Raw genomic sequence first — 18391 nt, 5'->3', positions numbered from 1 at the left:
TCTCTGTCTCTGTCTGTCTGTCTGTCTCTCCCATCCCCTTCCCTGTGTGTGCACAGAAGAAAGGCCTTATGAAACTACAGTGAGGAGATGGCCATTTGCAAGCCAGGAAGAGAGGTCTTACCAGAAACCAGCCCTGATAGCACCTTGATCTTGGAAGTCTAGCTTTCAGAACGGAAAAAAAATAGAGCCACCCAGTCTATGGTATTCGTTATGGCAGCCCTAGTAGACTAAGACAGTATTCCACTAAGCTGTGCCTAGACTCCTGACCCATAGAAACACTGAGTTTTAGGTAATTTGTTATATAACAATGGAAAACTAATATGTTAGCCTATTTTTCCCTCTACATTCTGTTTGACTTGTGTCCTCAAAAGATAGGCAGGTGAGGTGCTGTCTTTGTGGCCTTCTTGCTTTCCAGGGTGGGGGTAGGGTGTGTGTGTGATGGGGGAGTCAAATCCACATCCCTGTCTGATACGGAATCACTCCAATTTTGGAGTCATTTCCCAGCCAAGGGGAAAACAACTGGCTTTGATTCACATTTGGGTGAAATCAGAGGAGGATAGAATAAATTACAATCACTTGGAGTACATGAACTTCCTGTGTATATTTGTATGGATTCTCTTCCATGGATATATATGTCCATGCATTGCTGTAATTATGTAATTTCTATAAGGACAATATTAATATACTGGATGTTTCTAGGTGATCTTAATGAAACATCTTTTGAAAGGAACCTATAGTTTCTAGGACTGGAAGAAAATAATTTGCTGGAATGTCAGCTGGGGATTCTTCCAGGAAAACCCTGGAAATGGAGAGCTTCCACACGCGATTCAGTGCCTGGACACCATGTAGCAACAAGGCATTAAACAAACAGGTGAGTTACACACTCTAGAATAGAACAAGTTTAATTTGTAAGGCTCATTTTCTATGACATTTTGGGTCTCATGTTGCCATATATTTTCTAAAAATACCCCTAAAGGATTTAGTTTTTGAGTCACTTTGAATAAAAATCAACCTACATTTGTCTCACCCTAATCCCCAACTCCTACCTTATGGAAGGCTCCAGATCTGTTTCCCTTTGCTCTGTACCTCCAGGGACAAAACAGAAACCTCCAGAACACACACTGTTTACAGTGACAGGAAAGAGAAAAGCGAGGTGCTTTTGGTGTGGAGTGTTAACATTCCAGGGTGGGCAAAGGTTTACAGCCCTGGTCAGGTGGCTCAGTTGGTTGGAGCATCTTCCCGTGCACCAGACAGGCTGTGGGTCCAGTTCCCGTCAGGGCACATACTTAGGTTGCAGGTTGGATTCCCAGTTGGGGTATGTATGGGAGGCAACTGATCGATGTTTCTCTCTTACGTGGGTGTTTCTCTTTCTCAAATCAATAAAAACATATCCTTGGGTGAGGATTTAAAAAAAAGTGGGTTTACAATTGTGAGTATGTGAAACAGAGTTTATTCTTCTATTATTTATTTGTATTATTAATATTAGTTATTATTTCATATCCTTATTTATGATTTATCTTTTAGGAAATAATGAATGGCAATTTAAACCGCCCTTGGATAGTTGTCTGTGTATTTCTTTAATCCGCTCTTCCCTCCTGTGCCAGCTGTGTGGCCCGATGGCCTGGGGATGTCCCCTCTGACAGGTAGCGCAGGAAGTAGTCCTTGAACGGCTCTGTCAGACCTTGATGCGGAAGGCTGGCTGGGCCTTCAGAGCTCGTGCGTGGTTCAGGCCCGCTCACAAGGGAGGGAGACCACACGAGCTGGGACCAAGGCCTGACTGAGTAATACTACAGCGAGTGTGTCTATGTCATCTGGGCAAAGCTGGGCTGACACCCAGGTTTGGGGGGATGCTGGTTCTTGGTGAATGACCTCCTGGAGACACGTCTAACAATGGCTATTTAGCAATATTTATTAACTTTCATTTTGGTGGGTGCCATGAAGCTATAGGACTGTGGGTTAGTAAAAATCATGCCTACTTCAAATGGCCTCGTTTTCACAGTTCAACAAGGGTAGGTAGCCTGCTTGTGCTTTCAAGATGAAATATTTGGAATCTGTTTCCCCAGGCTATATCAGCCAAGGTAGAAACAAGAGCCAGGATTCCTTACCTCTGTGTGTTGAAAGAGGCCTCCATGGGCCCCTCTGTAATTATATCTCCCACCAGCACATCCAGCAAGCCTGGGCTTGTCTGTGCCCCGGGATACAAGCAGGTGAAGCTGGAGGGAGAGACCTCCACTACGCATGTGCTCTGTGAACTGTAAACTGCTGTGCAAATATGAGCTGTGAGGTGGTTAACTTGCTTAGCAACTAAGAATATATTAAACTACACAGAAAAATGTCATTCCCCCTCCCCTACAGCTCTTTCAGGAAAGAGTTGCTCTTATAAGTCATTGGTTTGACCTCTGGACTACCAAGCAACGTCAAGAGTTCTTATTCACGATACTTTTACGCTGCACTAAATCACAACTAAGGTAAATGTAGCTGATTGATGTAGTTATTATTGGTTCTTAATGAAAACAAAATGTTTCTATAACCTTTAAGGGTATTTTCCCCTGGAAATAAAACAAAGCCATTGGTATTTTGACGTTTGAAGGTTTATAAACACGCTTCTGCTGCCGATTCCTTGAGAGCGACACGGAACCTCTGGGGCTTTAACATCTTCATATCACGGGGGGATGTTTAGTTTTTGCAAAAACTTGTCCACAGCCTCAGCCGGTGAACGTTTAACAATGCCGTCGTGTATTAAGTCCCCTTGGGAACTATTAGATGATGAGATACATCAAGTAGATACCTGGTACATAGGAAGACACTCCACAAATATTTGTTACCTGAATGGTTGTATCGGAAACACATCTGAGCAGTAACCATGGCAGCAACACATAGGGACATGGGCAAGACTTGCACAGCAGTGGTCACTGACGACCTGTGTGTCCTTGTTCTCGTTCGTACCCTTCTCTCCTACTATGTCTACTGTCTCCTTGAAACCCTGCAGCAAAGACGGTGTGCTCTTTGAAGGTGTTAGTTGAAATGCCAGGGGTTGCTCATATTTTGATCAGGAATTAATACTCGGGAGGTAGTTAGCTAACTTTGTACTGTCTCAGTCATTACCAAATGTCTTACTAATTAACGTAGCAAATATCTGGCATTAGTTATTATCAGAGCAACTAGCGGCTGGTTAACTTGCCAGATGAGTGTTAGGAATGGAGTGTCTCTGGTGAAATTGAAGATGTGGGACAGACCCGAATATTCTAGAGAGCCCTGCAGTGTGCTTGGACATGGTTGAAGAATCCAGCCCCGCTGGTAGCTGGTAGAGAAAGGATGGTTTCTCGGGTTTCATCCCCAAACAAACAGCCTTATCAGTCTGGGGATTTCTGGGAGTCTGAGGTCAATCACGAGGGTGATGACAGACTTGTTTCTGGAATGTGAACTGCTTCTCGTCCTTTCTCATCCGAGTGAACCTTTCACCCAAAGGACAGAGCGCTGGGACTTCAGCCTACAGGAGAGGCCGGCTTGGGCTTATTCACCCAGGTTTGCTTCGTAAGCCTCTAAGTATAGCATCACTCGGTGTGAGTAGCTTTCCCTACCACCCGGTGGGAAGGCTGGGGGGACTCTGAACCCCTCAGGTAGCCACTGAAAAGCACTGGAGACTTGCGCAAGACCAAATTGGCTTTTCCAGTTTGCAGTACCCGCCCCCCACTTTTTCTCGCACTTTTTCCTGCCCATCTATTACGCTCAGCCATTTCCTCTCTCCTACCCACTCGCTCACCTGCTCCGTTGCCAGCTTTCTCCTGCATCCTGGGCACATAGTGGATTGTTCATCGACTGTCCCTTATGAAGCCACTGAGTCACTGGAGACAGACAGACACCTTCTTGGTTGTGTTTAAAGAAGCTGCAAAAACAAGCCACAGAGAAACAGCTCTCCAGTCAGTGCTGAAAAGTCAGGGAAGGGAACTTTTTATGGCAGTCATTGGCCAGGTTTGCTTCTACTCCAGCTTGACAGCTCTCAAGATAAGAAAATTATAGGCCTATCCCCATATCCATATTGCTTTGTGGTGTAGTCTCATGTATCATAGACCAAGCAATTTTTGTTGTAACCACTAGAGGTCACTAGAGAACTTCTGGTATATTTTGAGGCTTATTAACATTCTGGCTGACATTTTGTCACTGGAAATTGCATCCTTTGTCTAGTACCTGAATTCTTCTTTCTATGGGACAAGGGTATGGGACTAATCTATTCAGGTAGATTACTTTTCTTTGTTTCCTAGCAGCTGTGTTTCTGCAGGGCGCTGTTTGTATTTCATCATTCCACAAATCTGTTATTACATACTCTGGGCTGCTGATTTTAGGGGAAGTTGTATGTCAATTTCTGGTCTCTATATTTGGCATCCTGAATCCATCTTTAATTGGTAGTGGTGGCTTTTCTTGTTTAACATCAGTCAGTTCACTCCCCAAAGTCTGGATTCAATCTTTCTTGTACCACCTCCTCCCCATTTCTTTCAGCTAGCCATTCCTTCTCTCCTACCAGCATCTGCAGATCCCATGGGTTCATAGTGTTATCCAATCTGAGTGGTGCTAAATTTTAATTAAATCTTAAAAGCCCAACTTATTTTATTTTTTAGATTAAAGTAAGATCAATCACCTTTCTTTGAAGCATCTTTATTGAGAGATAATTCACATACAACAAAATGTATCTACTTAAAGGGTATAGGCCAACGGTTTTAGTAAGTTCGGAGTTGTGCAACCATTACCACAACCGAAGTTTAGAATGTTTCCGTCACCCCAAAAAGAAACCCCATACCCATTAGCAGTCACTCCTTATCCCTACCTCCCAGCACTGGGAAACCACTAATCTACTTTCTGTTTCTATAAATTTGTCTTTTCTGGGCTTTTCATATAAATGGGATCATACACTTTGTGACTGCTACTTTCAAGTATTACAATATTCTTACCATTCACCCATCTTGTATCATATATCAGCACTTCTTTCCTTTTTATTGCCAAATAATATTCCATTGTATTGATATGCTATATTTTATTTACCCACTCATCAGCTGATGGACATTTGGGTTGTTTATGCATTTTGGCTACTGCGAATAATGCTGCTATAAACATTAGTGTACAAGTTTTTCTATATGGATGTGTTTATTTCTTTGAGGTATATACCTAGGAATGGAATTGCTGGGTCAAATGGTGGCAGGACAATTGACTTTTAACTATTAAACATTTCTTTTGAATCACATTTATTCCTCTAGTCCTTGTTCCTTGGTAACTGTGAATAAGCCTGTGAATAAACAGGAGGATTTAGCATTTTTTATAAATAAGCCAAGCTATAGTTATTCAAATTACCTTGTTATCAAGGCAGAGAAGCCAAGCTTTAGGTGTTTTGCAATTCCTGAATAAGATTTTTTAATTGTTGACAGTATTACAGATGTTCCCCATTTCCCTCCCGCCTTTTGCCTCCCTTCACTCAGCCCCACCCCATCCCAGACCTTCCTCACACTATTGTCTGTGTCCGTAGGTTATGCATAATATTGTTTTTAATTCAGGCAGTTACAGCTATAACGCTTAAACAAGATATGCAGTATTGGTCAGAAACATGCTATCACCTTTAAAAGTTTCCTTTAAAAGCTTCTTCTTAATCTCTATGAGATGTAGTCAAACATCTAATATTTTTTTTCCTAATAAATATTCCGTATTGTTATGATTTAAGAAGATTTCTTAAATGGAGTTTATGATAGATAAGACATTTTTCAAAGGTTCAGCTTCTGAAATTACCCCCTTGGCAGAGATTCTCCCTCTCACCTCGACTTAAATGTCACCTCTCCCGGGAAGCCTTCCCTGCTCGTTTTTCACCACCAGCAATTTTTACAAACCTCTACCACGGCATTTCCCCAGTACATTATGCTTATATGGCCACGTGTCTCATGGTTTCCAGTGATGTCGTCCCCCTGCCGCTTGACTGGGCTGACCCCTCCTGCCACTCCTTAAAGGAAACGGGGCTGCTATGGCTGTCACACTCGGAGAACCCTAGGAGAAGTTTGCTTCGGTCTCCTAGCCACACTGGTGAGACCGGTTCCAAATTGCCTCTGCTCAGTACCAGGGAACGCCCCACGCGAAGGCCTCTCTGGAGCTGCTCAAACTTGTCGCTTTCCCTGGTGGGTGCGGCCACATTCATGCAAATTCATTCCCCAGAGATGGATGGAATTTCTGTGGGTGTGTGTGTCTCAGGGGAGAGAGGGATAATGATCAGTGACGGGCTCTAATTATTGGTTTCCCTCGGAGCCACTGGAAATGGGGTTGCAGGGCAGAACACCCACCAACCAACATACAGATGAGAGAGCACCCCCCCCCCCCACCCGCATCACCTCCCACTTCAGTACACCCGCCCCTCTTCCAAACACCCCTGGGAGGGCTCAATGCAGGATGCATAACTCAGTTGTGAGGGAGTCTTGTATATAAATTTTTCAGAGACAATGTACTTCTAGGTTAATTTTGAATACAGAACAGCTACATCACTGAGTTACTGCACACCCGTTAGAGAGGATATTTATGTGAGGAGGCAGTGGAGAGGAGAGGAGAGTATTAAGAGACACAATGGGTTTCTGACTATCAAACACAGTCTTGAAATTAGAGTCATCTTGACTCTTCCCTCCCCTCAGCTCGTAGTCCGGACATGTTCCTGTCCTTTGATATAGACCAGATGGTCATAGGCAATTGTATGGAATACTGTATGTCAAGCATGTCAAACTCACGGCCTGTGGGCCGCATGCCTCGTTTATTTGGCCCATGTTAGCCTTTGAGTTTGACAAGCTTGCTGTATGGATTAACATTCATTGTTGGGGTGGTTTTTAGGGGTGGATAAAGTTAAGAAAGAAAACCCCTGAGTTTAAAAGAAAAAAAGGAGAAACCCAATTAAAAACCCTAAGCTGTTTAATTGGGTGGGAATGGGGACAGAAGGAGAGCAGATGGCAAACCTGTGCATTGACGTTCTCACTTCCTATTGGGTAAATGATGTCTCTACTTATTAATGTTTCACTTATCTTTGTAGACTAAGCACCACCTGGCATTATGCTATATACAGTGCTTGCTGGTTTATTTCCTGTCTACATGTCCATGGAATGTAAGAACTTCTTCTGGTGACTCTTTCTGTCCCTAGCACTTAGAGCAATACCAGCTTCAGAGTAGCCATTCAATAAATGCTTATCGAATGAATGAAGATGTTTAAAACACACCCATTACAACAATAATCAAAAGGTGATCAGAAAAAAATATTTTTCATTTGATAATTTGTAGGAGGAAACATTTTTTAAGATATGCCAAGTTTTTGAATAGAGGCGATTACTAATACTTTGCTTCATTCAAAACTTTTCATTATTTAATTAATTCCAGACCTCTATAGAGCAATCCAAAGGAATTGTGCACAACAATACGACCTAAGGGGCTCCTGCCACACAACTCCACGGGCTGCTATTCCACACTGTCATCTGTGTGAATGGCACCTGTCGAAGTTCGTTGCACAGCTTCCCAAACGCAGCAGCCCAGATAGTACGACCAGCCATTTATAAAGTACATGATATTAGCTTTCAGCTCCACCCAGTGTCCTCTTAACCTCTGTGCAAGAGGAGTCAAATTCACAGATAATCAGGGGAAATGGAAACAAGGTTTTAAGAGACTATTTGTGCTCTGTATTTAAGAATCTCTTTAAGAAATGTCCAGGAGGGTCGCAGCAGAATCAGGTTAGAAGTGGCAGCCCGGGAGACCTGCATGGCCTAGCAAGTCTCAGAAGCAGAAGTGGCCTGCCATGGCGCACAGTGAATGTTCAGTGACGTATGCCATCACTCCTCCTACTCTCTCTATTATTCTTTTAAAAAAATATATTTCATTGATTTTTTACAGAGAGGAAGGGAGAGGGATAGAGAGTTAGAAACATCAATGAGAGAGAAACATTGATCAGCTGCCTCTGCACACTCCCTACTGGGGATGTGCCTGCAACCAAGGTACATGCCCTTGACTGGAATCGAACCTGGGACCCCTTAGTCCACAGGCTGATGCTTTATCCACTGAGCCAAACTGGCCAGGGCTCTATTCTTTTATTTCATAGTCAGAATGCTTTCAGGTGCAAACAGCAGAAATGGAATTCAAACCAGCTTAAAAATAAATGTGAATTTATTGACTTAAGATTGGTCTAGCTGCCTGGCCCAGTGGTTGAGTATTGACCCATGAACCAGGAGGTTTGATTTCCGGTCAGGGCACAGGCCCAGGTTTCAGGCTCGATCCCCAGTAGGGGGTGTGCAGGAGGCAGCTGATCGATGGTTCTCTCTCATTATTGATGTTTCTATCACTCTCTCCCTCTCCTTCCTCTCTCTGAAATCAATTAAAAAAAAAAAAAAGGTTGGTCTAGCTTTGGGCTGGGCTAGATTCTTGGAATCAAATGATGTTACTAGATCTCTTTCTCTCTGTGTGTCTGTTTTTCCTTCCGCCCCCCCCCCGTGCCTCCTCCTTCTTTCTCTCCCTTCTCCCTGCTCTGCTTCCCTATCTGTGTTGTATACAACTAAAAAGATAAGTGCAAGGCCATTAATCAGGAAATTATAAATTAGTAGTAAAGGGTAATAAGAAATAATCCTGGATACTATGTTTAAAGATGCCAATTTTCTCTAAGTTAATCTTCAAGTTTAATTAAATCTCAGTAAAAATCCCCCAATAGAATTTCCTTATGAACCTTGAGAAACTTATTCTAAAACTAATCCAGAAAAGAAATGGACATAGTTAAGAAAAATTTGAATATAAAAAAAATGAGCAAGAATTGTACTGCCAGATAATAAAAGCACTTTTATCCATTTAATAAATACTCCTTACAACCCAGCAATTTCACTTCTGGGTATTTATCTGAATAAAAACAAAAACACTAATTTGAAAAGATATACACACCCCTATATTCAATGCAGAATTATTTAAAATTCTCTAAAATTTTTTAAAATAAGATATGGATGCAACCTATTTGTCCATCAATAGATGAATAGATAAATAAAGCGGCGGTACATATATACAATGGAGTATTACTCAGCAATATAAAGGAATGAAATACTGCCATTTGCAACAACATGGATGAACCTAGAGAGTATTAAGCTAATTGAAATAAGTCAGACAGAGAAAGACAAATACTATATGATTTCATTTATATGTGGAATCTAAAAAAAATAAAACCAACAAACAGAAACAGACTAAGATACAAAGAACAAACTTATGGTTGCTCTCTTAATCGCTGAAGACTTTAGCACTTGGTTCTTCATTTCCTTTGTACCCCAATCCCAGTCATTATTCTATGTATCACTGGAATGCACACGGAAACCCATCTCATACACACTCTTACCATCCCATAGAGCAGTGATGGCGAACCTTTTGAGCTCGGCGTGTCAGCATTTTGAAAAACCCTAACTTAACTCTGATGCCGTGTCACATATAGAAATTTTTTGATATTTTGCAACCATAGTAAAACAAAGATTTATTTTTTTGATATTTATTTTATATGTTTAAATGCCATTTAACAAAGAAAAATCAACCAAAAAAATGAGTTCGCGTGTCATCTCTGACACACGTGCCATAGGTTCGCCATCACTGCCATAGAGTGTTTGTAAAGCCACCAGACAAGACTCAAGAGGTGCTACCTTGGCAACTAGGAAACGGGTACCTCTACCAAACCCACTTGCCCCCCTCTAGGCCACCTCCCCAAGCTCTTCCCCAGTCACTTTCATCACAGTTTTGACAGCTTCTTTCCACTTCGTATCAGAAAAGAGCAGAGAATTCAAGTCCCATATTACTAAGCCTTGTTATTTTTGCAAAGTACACATTGTACATTCAGTAGCACACTGCAAAACATTAGCATGAATTATTTAAAAGAAGCTTTCCTTGTCACAATAAATGAGCAAAGCACATTTTGTTCATTGTCTCCTTTCTCTTCACAGATTTATTCCTTTGCAACACTAACTAAAATGCAACTAGCCACGGTGTCATTACTGCAAACTCGCCCGTTCTGCTGCTCATGCACTGATTTCTTAAATGTGACTGAAGCATTTTCTTTCCTTCTTGCTTAGGATTCATTCATTATGCTTTAATGTGTCCTTGTAGGCACAGACTAGGAAACATCTATAAAACATGTATAATTGGGGTTTTTCTTTAAAAAGTAATTCAATTCTTCCCTTTTGCTCTGCTGGTATGAATCAGTAGAAGCAGTGGGGTGCGAAGGGGATGGGAATAAAAACTCCAGAGATACTGAGTCCCCTCTTTGAAAAGGAGGCTGAAGACATTCCTGCTTTGCACCTTATTTTATTGATGTGTTTTGTAATTCCAAATGAGAGCAAATTGTCTGTCAAAAGCCAGTGAAATGACTGAGAAGCCTGCCTCAGACAGTGATGAGTTAGATCAGTGATCCATTGGGGTTAACTGTTCTTGGTGTTGGCATAGTCTCATTCAACTTGAATGTTAATCTCTATCAATACTGAGAAGAGCCCTAACCGGTTTGGCTCAGTGGATAGAACGTTGGCCTGCGGACTCAAGGGTCCCAGGTTTGATTCCGGCCAAGGGCATGTACCTTGGTTGTGGGCACATATCCAAGAGGGCGTGTGCAGGAGGCAGCTGATCGATGTTTTCCTCTCTCATCGATGTTTCTAACTCTCTATCCCTCTCCCTTCCTCTCTGTAAATAATCAATAAAATATATTTTAAAAAAATACTGAGAAGATTCCCCAAGGGAAATTTCTGTCTGCAGACACTATATGCTGCAGGACATGCACCACTCCATTCTTTGCCCTCCTGCTTACATCACGCGTACATGCATACATGAGCACACAGGGACACATGTGCGTGCGCACACGCGCGCACACACACACACACACACACACGTGCTTTCCCCAGACTGACATGCCAACAGGTTCATTTTAAAGCCACTTTGTTTTGTCTCAGGTTGTGACAAAGCTGCATGGGCAGGAATCAAGAGAGCTGGGCCTTAAAATAGAGCCAGGGGAATAGAAACACACACAATAATAGGCAATCATTACACCTTGGAACTAAAACAGGCAGCCTCTTTTCTTTTTTAAAAAAAGTCCTTTTTGTTTTGCAATAACTTTAAACTTACAGAAAAGTTGCAAAAACGGTATAAATAATTTATTTACACTGTCCATCTGGATTCCTCAATTGTTAACATTTTTTGCCATATTATTCCAAATCATTTGAGAGTAGATTGTAAACATGTTGCCCCACTAACCCTATGCCTTTCAGTAAGTCCTAAAAAAGCAAGGACAGTCGGCTGAAAAACCAAGTACATCCTCTAATACCAGGACATCAGCATTTATTGAGCACTACCATCCAACTCACAGACTCCGTTCAATATTCCTGATTTTTCCAACAATGTCCCTTATAAATTATCCTTTCCTTCTCATTCCAGAATCCAATCCACAGTCACCGATTGTATTTAATTTTTATGTCTCTATAGCCACTTTCAATTTCTCAGTGTTTCCTTGTTTTCTCTTGACACTTGAAGAGCAGATGTGCTACTTTGTTGAATGACCTTCAGTTGGTGGTTGGCTGACATTTCCTCAAGATCACATCCAGGTATTACGTTCTGGGCAGGAAGAACACAGACGTGATGCTGTGTTCTCAGTGGATCACATGGGGGGCCAGCCATGTCCATGTGTCCCATTGATCATGATGTTGACTTTACTGCTTGGTTAAGATGACTAATTATGGCCCTAACCGGTTTGGCTCAGTGGATAGAGCATCAGCCTGCGGACTCAAGGGTCCCAGGTTCGATTCTGGTCAAGGGCATGTATCTTGGTTGCGGGCACATCCCCAGTAGGGAGTGTGCAGGAGGCAGCTGCTTGATGTCTCTCTCTCATCGATGTTTCTAACTCTCTATCCCACTCTCTTCCTCTCTGTAAAAAAATCAAAATATATTAAAAAAAGATGACTAATTATGAAGTATTTTGTACTGATTCATTAATAAGTAAAAAGTATTGGAGTAAAGATGACTAATTATGAAGTATTTTGTACTGATTCATTAATAAGTAAAAAGTATTGGAGTGATTACTTTGAAATGAATTAAAAATATTTGAATTCATGCAAATATCCTGTTTCTCATCAAACTTGTTTGCTGCATCCATTGGTGATTCTTATCTGAAGCATTTATTACTATGATAGCTACCAAGTGGTGATTTTTCTAACCTAATTCCTCTACATGTGTGAGCTGGTGTTCTGTTGCAAGGTAGAATTTGCCCTCCTCTCACGACTTGTAGATGAGGCTCTAGCTAAGCCAGCAGTTTGGGTAAATTCCTGGTCAAGACTCTCTCTGGGTCTAGTGGATGTTCAGCAACTTGTTCATGAATGTAGCTAAGGTCTTTTTGTCCCTAACTGGAGGTGCCATTTTCATTTCACTTGGAAAATTTCTGAGGCTTGACCCACTCTATGGGAATGTAGGTCAAAGAAGACCCACAGGAGAATGAGATCTGTTCAGAATCATGACTTTTCTTGCATCTGTCCTTTAGGATCCAGTAACAGGGCAGCAGTAGCCCCTTAGAAGAGAGAAAAAGTTCTAGTCTCAATGGCCTGAGGGAAATGATTTCTGGTAGATTCTTATTGTCAAAGTTTCCAATCATCTGTGAGACTGGTCACAAATGCCTGTAATTCCTTGAAGTTTGGAGGAGATGAGAAGTTCCAGAGAAGAGTTTGATTTACTGGTACCTGGATTGCTCCCAAACTTTCTTATTCTAGAGATTCTTATTCAAGATGACCATCCTCTGGTAGCTTGGGACTGTGGCAGATGTTTATGCTAATATCCAAAAAGGACAGTCATTTTTGTTATTTGTTTTTATACAGTTGGTGGCTGCAGGGCCAGCAATGCATTTTTCATGGGCTGTTGAATGTCTCTTTGGCCTCTATAGCCCCAAGATGATCACTTTAATAGGGCCTTAGATTTTGTCTTTATTCAAGAGCTGTGCTGAGGCAGCTTGAAATGCAGTGTAAGAAGTTTTCTTGATGGATGTCATATAAAAAAGTTTTCTTTATAGATGTCACATTAAGAAATTATTGAATTTCTTTAGGTATGATGATAGTATTAGATAATATATTTTTTAATGTTCTCATTGTTTAGTATGCACACTGAAATGTTTACTGATAAAATATGATGTCTTGGAGTTATTTTAAAATAACATGGAAGTGGGGAAATGAGGAGGAGGAGGAGGAGGAGGAGGAGGAGGAGGAGGAGGAGGAGGAGGAGGAGGAGGAGGAAGAATTTTAAAAAGCTGTGTATCTGTCTCATTGTGAATACCTTAGAGTAGGGGAGCGCCATAACTGACACAGCTCTATTTGAGAGGTGTCTGTTGCCCACATTAGGATTAATTACACAATTGGATCATGATCATATGTAGTCTCTTAAAGTGCCCTAGAAATTGTCAGTGGTTTACATGAAGTGGCCCTGGGTGTCTGAATGCCGGGGTCCAACCCCAGCAGGTCCAGGGGTTCCCAAAGGTGTGGACGGAGTTGGCGAAGAAGGAATGACACGGAGAAGCGTTCAGTTGATCAGCAGCCTAGCCAGGATCTCCAGCCAGGATCTCCAGCCAAGTTCTGGTCTGGATCTCCAGAGAGGTTCTGCTTAGGATCTCCAGCCAGGTTCTGTGTCCATGTTCTCTTGCTAGGTTCTCCAGGTTCTCCAGCCAGGTTCTGTAGTCATGTTCCCTCGCTAGGTTCTCCAGCCAGGTTCTGTCCAGGTTCTCCAGCCAGGTTCAGTCACCAGGTTCTAGTCAGGTTCTCTTGCCAATTTCTGTAGTCAGGTTCAGTCCAGGATCTTTTGCCATGTTCTCTCCAGCGAAGTTCTTCTGTCTCTAGGTTCTGTGTAGGTTCTGTCTTCTAAGTTCTGTGTGTAGGTTCTGTCTTCTAAATTCTGTCTTGTTACAATTGTATTTATACCAGTTGATTCCAATCCTATCAATCTTTATTCCAAAGGTTAGGGCGTTTCTTATCTCCATTCCAGGGAGTAAAGATTATGTAGCTTAAGCATGATTGTTTGTAGTTAAAGTGATTAATTACCCACCTGGCACTTAGTTAAGAGGTTTTATTCCTTCCCTAACTTCAGGGGAAAATCCCTACTTGGGGAAACAACCTTTCTCAGAGACCTTGGTTAAAACACATAGTGCCAAGAAGGTGAGCAAACATTTTAAGAACAGTATGCCATATATGCCAGGTCCTTTGAAACAGCAAGGATGGACCGGCTCCCAGCATCTGAACTATATCAAAGTTGTACATATTTCCAAACATTTTTAAATGAAAAGGCTCTCGTGTTCTCCTCACTCCGTGCACTTTGCAGTTGATGTGAGAAGACATTTAAAGATGTTTCTGGCATTTTCTTTTTTTTTAATCTGTAAGGTGGTGTTAACTATTTGGTTATTGGCTAGAAGTTCTGAGTTATCTATATCTATAGTTTGTAAAAAGAACAAAACAACCGAGACAAGCTCTTGATGCTTTTTGCTTGGCATCGAGGCTGTGGGCAAGGTGCTGTGAAGAGTGGACCATGGACACTGCAGTGGGCATCCATTTAGCTTCAGGTTGTCCTGTTTTTGTTCATAGTGACATAACACTCTGCTATTCTTAGCTCTGGAAAAGGGGGGTCAGCTGGCGTGAGAAGAGTTTGGGTCTTTTTTAATTAAGTGTGGTAGTTTTAAACTGTTCTTAAACTGTATAATTTTTTATTTTCAGCAAAGTGAAGACTCACTGCATCAATGAAAGTTCAAGAACCTTCTGTACTAAACACAATTTGGAATTTTTTTTTTAACTTTTATATACTTAGAATACCAAAATATTTTTTGAAGTTAAATAAACAGTATTACATTAAAAAATATTAGAAAAAATAGCAATTTTTACCCAAAGCAAGTAAAAGGAAAAGAATAATGAATAGTAAAAATAAATAAAATAGAAAATGAACAATTTAAAAAATCTATGAAAACAAAAGCTGTTTTTTTTTTTTAAAAAAGTAACTAAGTTGACAAACTGAGTAACAAAGAAATAAAGAGAGAAAACATAAATTATCCAATGTCAGGACTAAAAAAGGGGGTATTGCTATAAATCCTACAAACATTAAAGGGTATTATAAAAAAAGTTTCAATAATTTTATACTCATAAGTTCAACAATTTAAATAGATGTTTTGTTTTGTACAGTTCATGGATATTAGTGTTCTGAACTAAATTTCTGTATCTTTCTTCTTAGGTTTGTTCATGACCAGTTTTCAGAAAGGATGAAAGTGTCCAAAGTGGATTTCTCCACAGTGTTACCACGCTTCATTTCTCTCTACATCTTTTCCTTTCTGAGTCCAAAAGATTTGTGTGCAGCTGCACAAGTCAGCTGGCCCTGGAAGTTTTTAACTGAACAGGTTTACTACTTGTTACTTCCTAGCTAGGGTTCAAATACAACAGTCATCTGTAATGAGGCTACTGGGATAACTTTCTTCCCAGAGATAAACAGGGGTATCTGAACCATACCTAACTTATCCTTAAGGAAAAAAACAGGGATAAGTATATTACTTTATTTTGTAAGTAACAGATATACATTATTCTAATAATTCATGTAATTATAATATTTTTAAGTACTCAATTATTTAGAAAATATTTTACCTTGGCTAAAAATGTCCATTCTTTCCTAAAAATTATTTAAGCTTTGGTTTTTATATAATACTAGAGGCCTGATGCACGGAATTTGTGCAGGGAGGGGGGCTCCCTCAGCCAGGCCTGAACACTTTCCATTCCAGGATCCCTCAGGGAATGTCCGATGGCCAGTTTGAATGACATCCCTCTCACAATCTGGGACCACTGGCTCCAAACTGCTCACCTGCCTGTCTGCCTGGTTGCCCCTAACTGCCCTCCTCTGCTGGCCTGGTCACCCCTAACTGCCCTCCCCTGCTGGCCTGGTCACCCCTAACTGCCTCTGCCTCAGCCCTCGCCACCGTGGCTTTGTCCGGAAGGATGTCTGGAAGGATGTCCAGTCTAATTAGCAAATTAACCTTTTATTAGTATAGACTAGAGGCCTGATGCATGAAATTCGTGCACGGGGGATGGTGCTCCCTTAGCCCAGCCTGCGCCCTCTCGCAGTCCGGGAGCCTCGCGATTGATCTTCCCACAAAGGGAGGCCCTGCCCACCCGCCTCAGTGCCACCCACCAGGTAGCCTGGGCCTCCCTCTTTGGGGTGATCGATTGTGGGGTTCCACAGTGGGCCCCCAAAGAGAGAGGTCCTGCCCACCTGGCAGGGGCTCCGCAATGGATCACACCCCGCAGAGGGAGGCCCCACCCACCTGCCACAGCCCGCTGGTTGGTGGCCTGGGCCCCCCTCTTTGGGGCAATTGTGGAGCCCCTCCATTGATCGCCCTGCCAGCCGGTGGCCTGGGCCTCCCTCTACAGCAGTGGTTCTCAACCTTCTGGCCCTTTAAATACAGTTCCTCATGTTGTGACCCAACCATAAAATTATTTTCGTTGCTACTTTATAACTGTAATTTTGCTACTGTTATGAATTGTAATGTAAATATCTGATATGCAGGATGGTCTTAGGCGACCCCTGTAAAAGGGTCATTCGACTGCCAAAGGGGTCGCGACCCACAGGTTGAGAACCACTGCTCTACGGGGTGATCATGGGGTGATGGCAGGGCCCCCCAACCAATCACATCATACCCACCTTGGCTGGCCTGGCGTCAGTGGGTATCATAGCGTGGTCAGTCCAGGTGGTTGTTCTGCTATTTGGCTGTTTGGTCAATTTGCATATTACAGTTTTATTATTATAGACTAGAGGCCTGGTGCACGAATTCATGCACCAGTGGGGCCCCTCAGCCTGACCTGTGGGATTCGGCTTAAACCGGCTCTCCAATATCCCCTGAGGGGTCCCGGATTGCAAGAGGGTGCAGGCCAGGCCAAGGGACCCCACTGGTGCACGTTCGGAGCTGGCAAGATATGCGAGAGGTTGGCTAGCCAGGAAGAGACTGTAGGAGGGCTCCAGGGCATATCTGGCCCATCTCACTCAGTCCTGATCGGCTGGACCCCAGCAGCAAGCTAACCTATCAGTTGGAGCATCTGCCCCCTGGTGGTCAGTGCACATCATAGTGAGCGGTTGAGTGGCCTTAGCATATCATTAGCATAGTATGCTTTGATTGGTTGAGTGGCTGACTGAACAACTGGACACTTAGCATATTGGGGTTTTATTATATAGGATTATTTTATCCATGGTAATTCACAATTTCAACTGAGCTCTCTTTGGCTAATATCTGTAAAGAAGATAAGCCTGCCTCTGACATATTTGTCCCTTCATTTCTTTTTAAAAGGCTTAATAAAATGTGATGGGGACATACTTTAAAAACAAGTCAATAACTTATTTCTAGAACCTGTACACACTTACCAGGGTGGCTTATGGGAGATTCTGATCCCAGAGGACACCTCACTGTCTGTGATGGGGCCACATGCAAGAGCCAACTGTGGACTTTTTTATTGCTACAAAAAAGCCCAGGCTTAGTGTTTGCATGGTATATTGTTCTCTTTCTATTTTCAACCTTTCTATGTCCTTATGTTTAAAAAATATGTCGTATAAGCAGAATATGGTGGTGGTGGTTGTTTTTTAACATTTAGCAGTCTTTGACTTTTAGCTGGGGTAATTTGGTCTGTTTACATTTATGTAAATACTGATATATTTGGGCCCAACTCTACCATTTTACTATTTATTTTTTGTTTGTTCCATGTGTTTTGTATTTCATTTTTCTCCTTGTCTTCTTTTGGAGTACTTAAATATTTATTTATTTTTATTGTTAATTATGAATTCTTCAGAAGTTCTTTCATGGCTGCCCTAGCGATTACAGCGTGCATGCTAGGATTATTATTTCACCACTTATGAGATAAGGCAAAGAGCTTAGAATCCTTTAACTCCATCCCTCTCGTCCCCCTTGGTTTCTATGCTTTTGTTGTCAGATATTCTAATGCCATCTATAATCTACAATATAAAAGACAAAGATGTTAATTGACCGTACCTTTGCTATGCCCTAAGCCATGCCCACCAGCTAATCAGAGCGACTATATGCAAATTAACCCAGCCAAGATGGTGGTTTGCAGCTACAGAGCTGGAACAAGCAGGAGGCTTGGTTGCTCGGGAGATGGAGGAAGCCAAGCTTCCTGCCTGCCATGAGCCAGCTGTGGCCTTCGCTCATAGCAACAAAGTTTCAATTATAGAAGACAAATAAACCACAGATACCTGCTTCCAGCCAGCCTCCACTGGGAGCTTGGGTGGCTGGGGGTTGTGGCCAGCCTGCAAACAGCCATCAACCCCTCACCCAGGCTGGCCACACCCTCATGGGGTGAGGGTCCCCGCTGGGGGGCTTAGCCAG

The 18391-nt window shown here is 42.1% G+C and overlaps 1 protein-coding gene and 1 long non-coding RNA gene across 3 annotated transcripts in view; one reads left to right on the top strand and one right to left on the bottom strand.

Moving 5' to 3' along the window:
• The window catches only part of LOC308521471, a 78611-nt gene that overhangs the window by 16481 nt on the left and 43739 nt on the right, over positions 1-18391 (bottom strand). For both annotated transcript variants that reach the window (XR_013996181.1, XR_013996182.1), the window contains one exon: positions 3764-3886. This is a non-coding gene — a long non-coding RNA (uncharacterized lncRNA). The remainder of the gene's footprint in view (positions 1-3763; positions 3887-18391) is intronic.
• The window catches only part of ECT2L (epithelial cell transforming 2 like), a gene marked incomplete at its 5' end in the record, with an annotated part of 60677 nt that continues 43055 nt past the window's right edge, over positions 770-18391 (top strand). Inside the window, 3 exons of the mRNA XM_081094562.1 lie at positions 770-871; positions 2356-2468; positions 15247-15409. Of these exons, the coding sequence (XP_080950688.1) occupies positions 770-871; positions 2356-2468; positions 15247-15409 (378 nt within the window). The remainder of the gene's footprint in view (positions 872-2355; positions 2469-15246; positions 15410-18391) is intronic.

This window comes from Myotis nattereri, assembly GCF_964212035.1.
Source record: "Myotis nattereri genome assembly, chromosome: 6".
Lineage (NCBI taxonomy): Eukaryota > Metazoa > Chordata > Mammalia > Chiroptera > Vespertilionidae > Myotis > Myotis nattereri.
The sequence above is the reverse complement of the archived record's forward strand: the minus strand, read 5'-3'. Positions and strand labels throughout refer to the sequence as shown.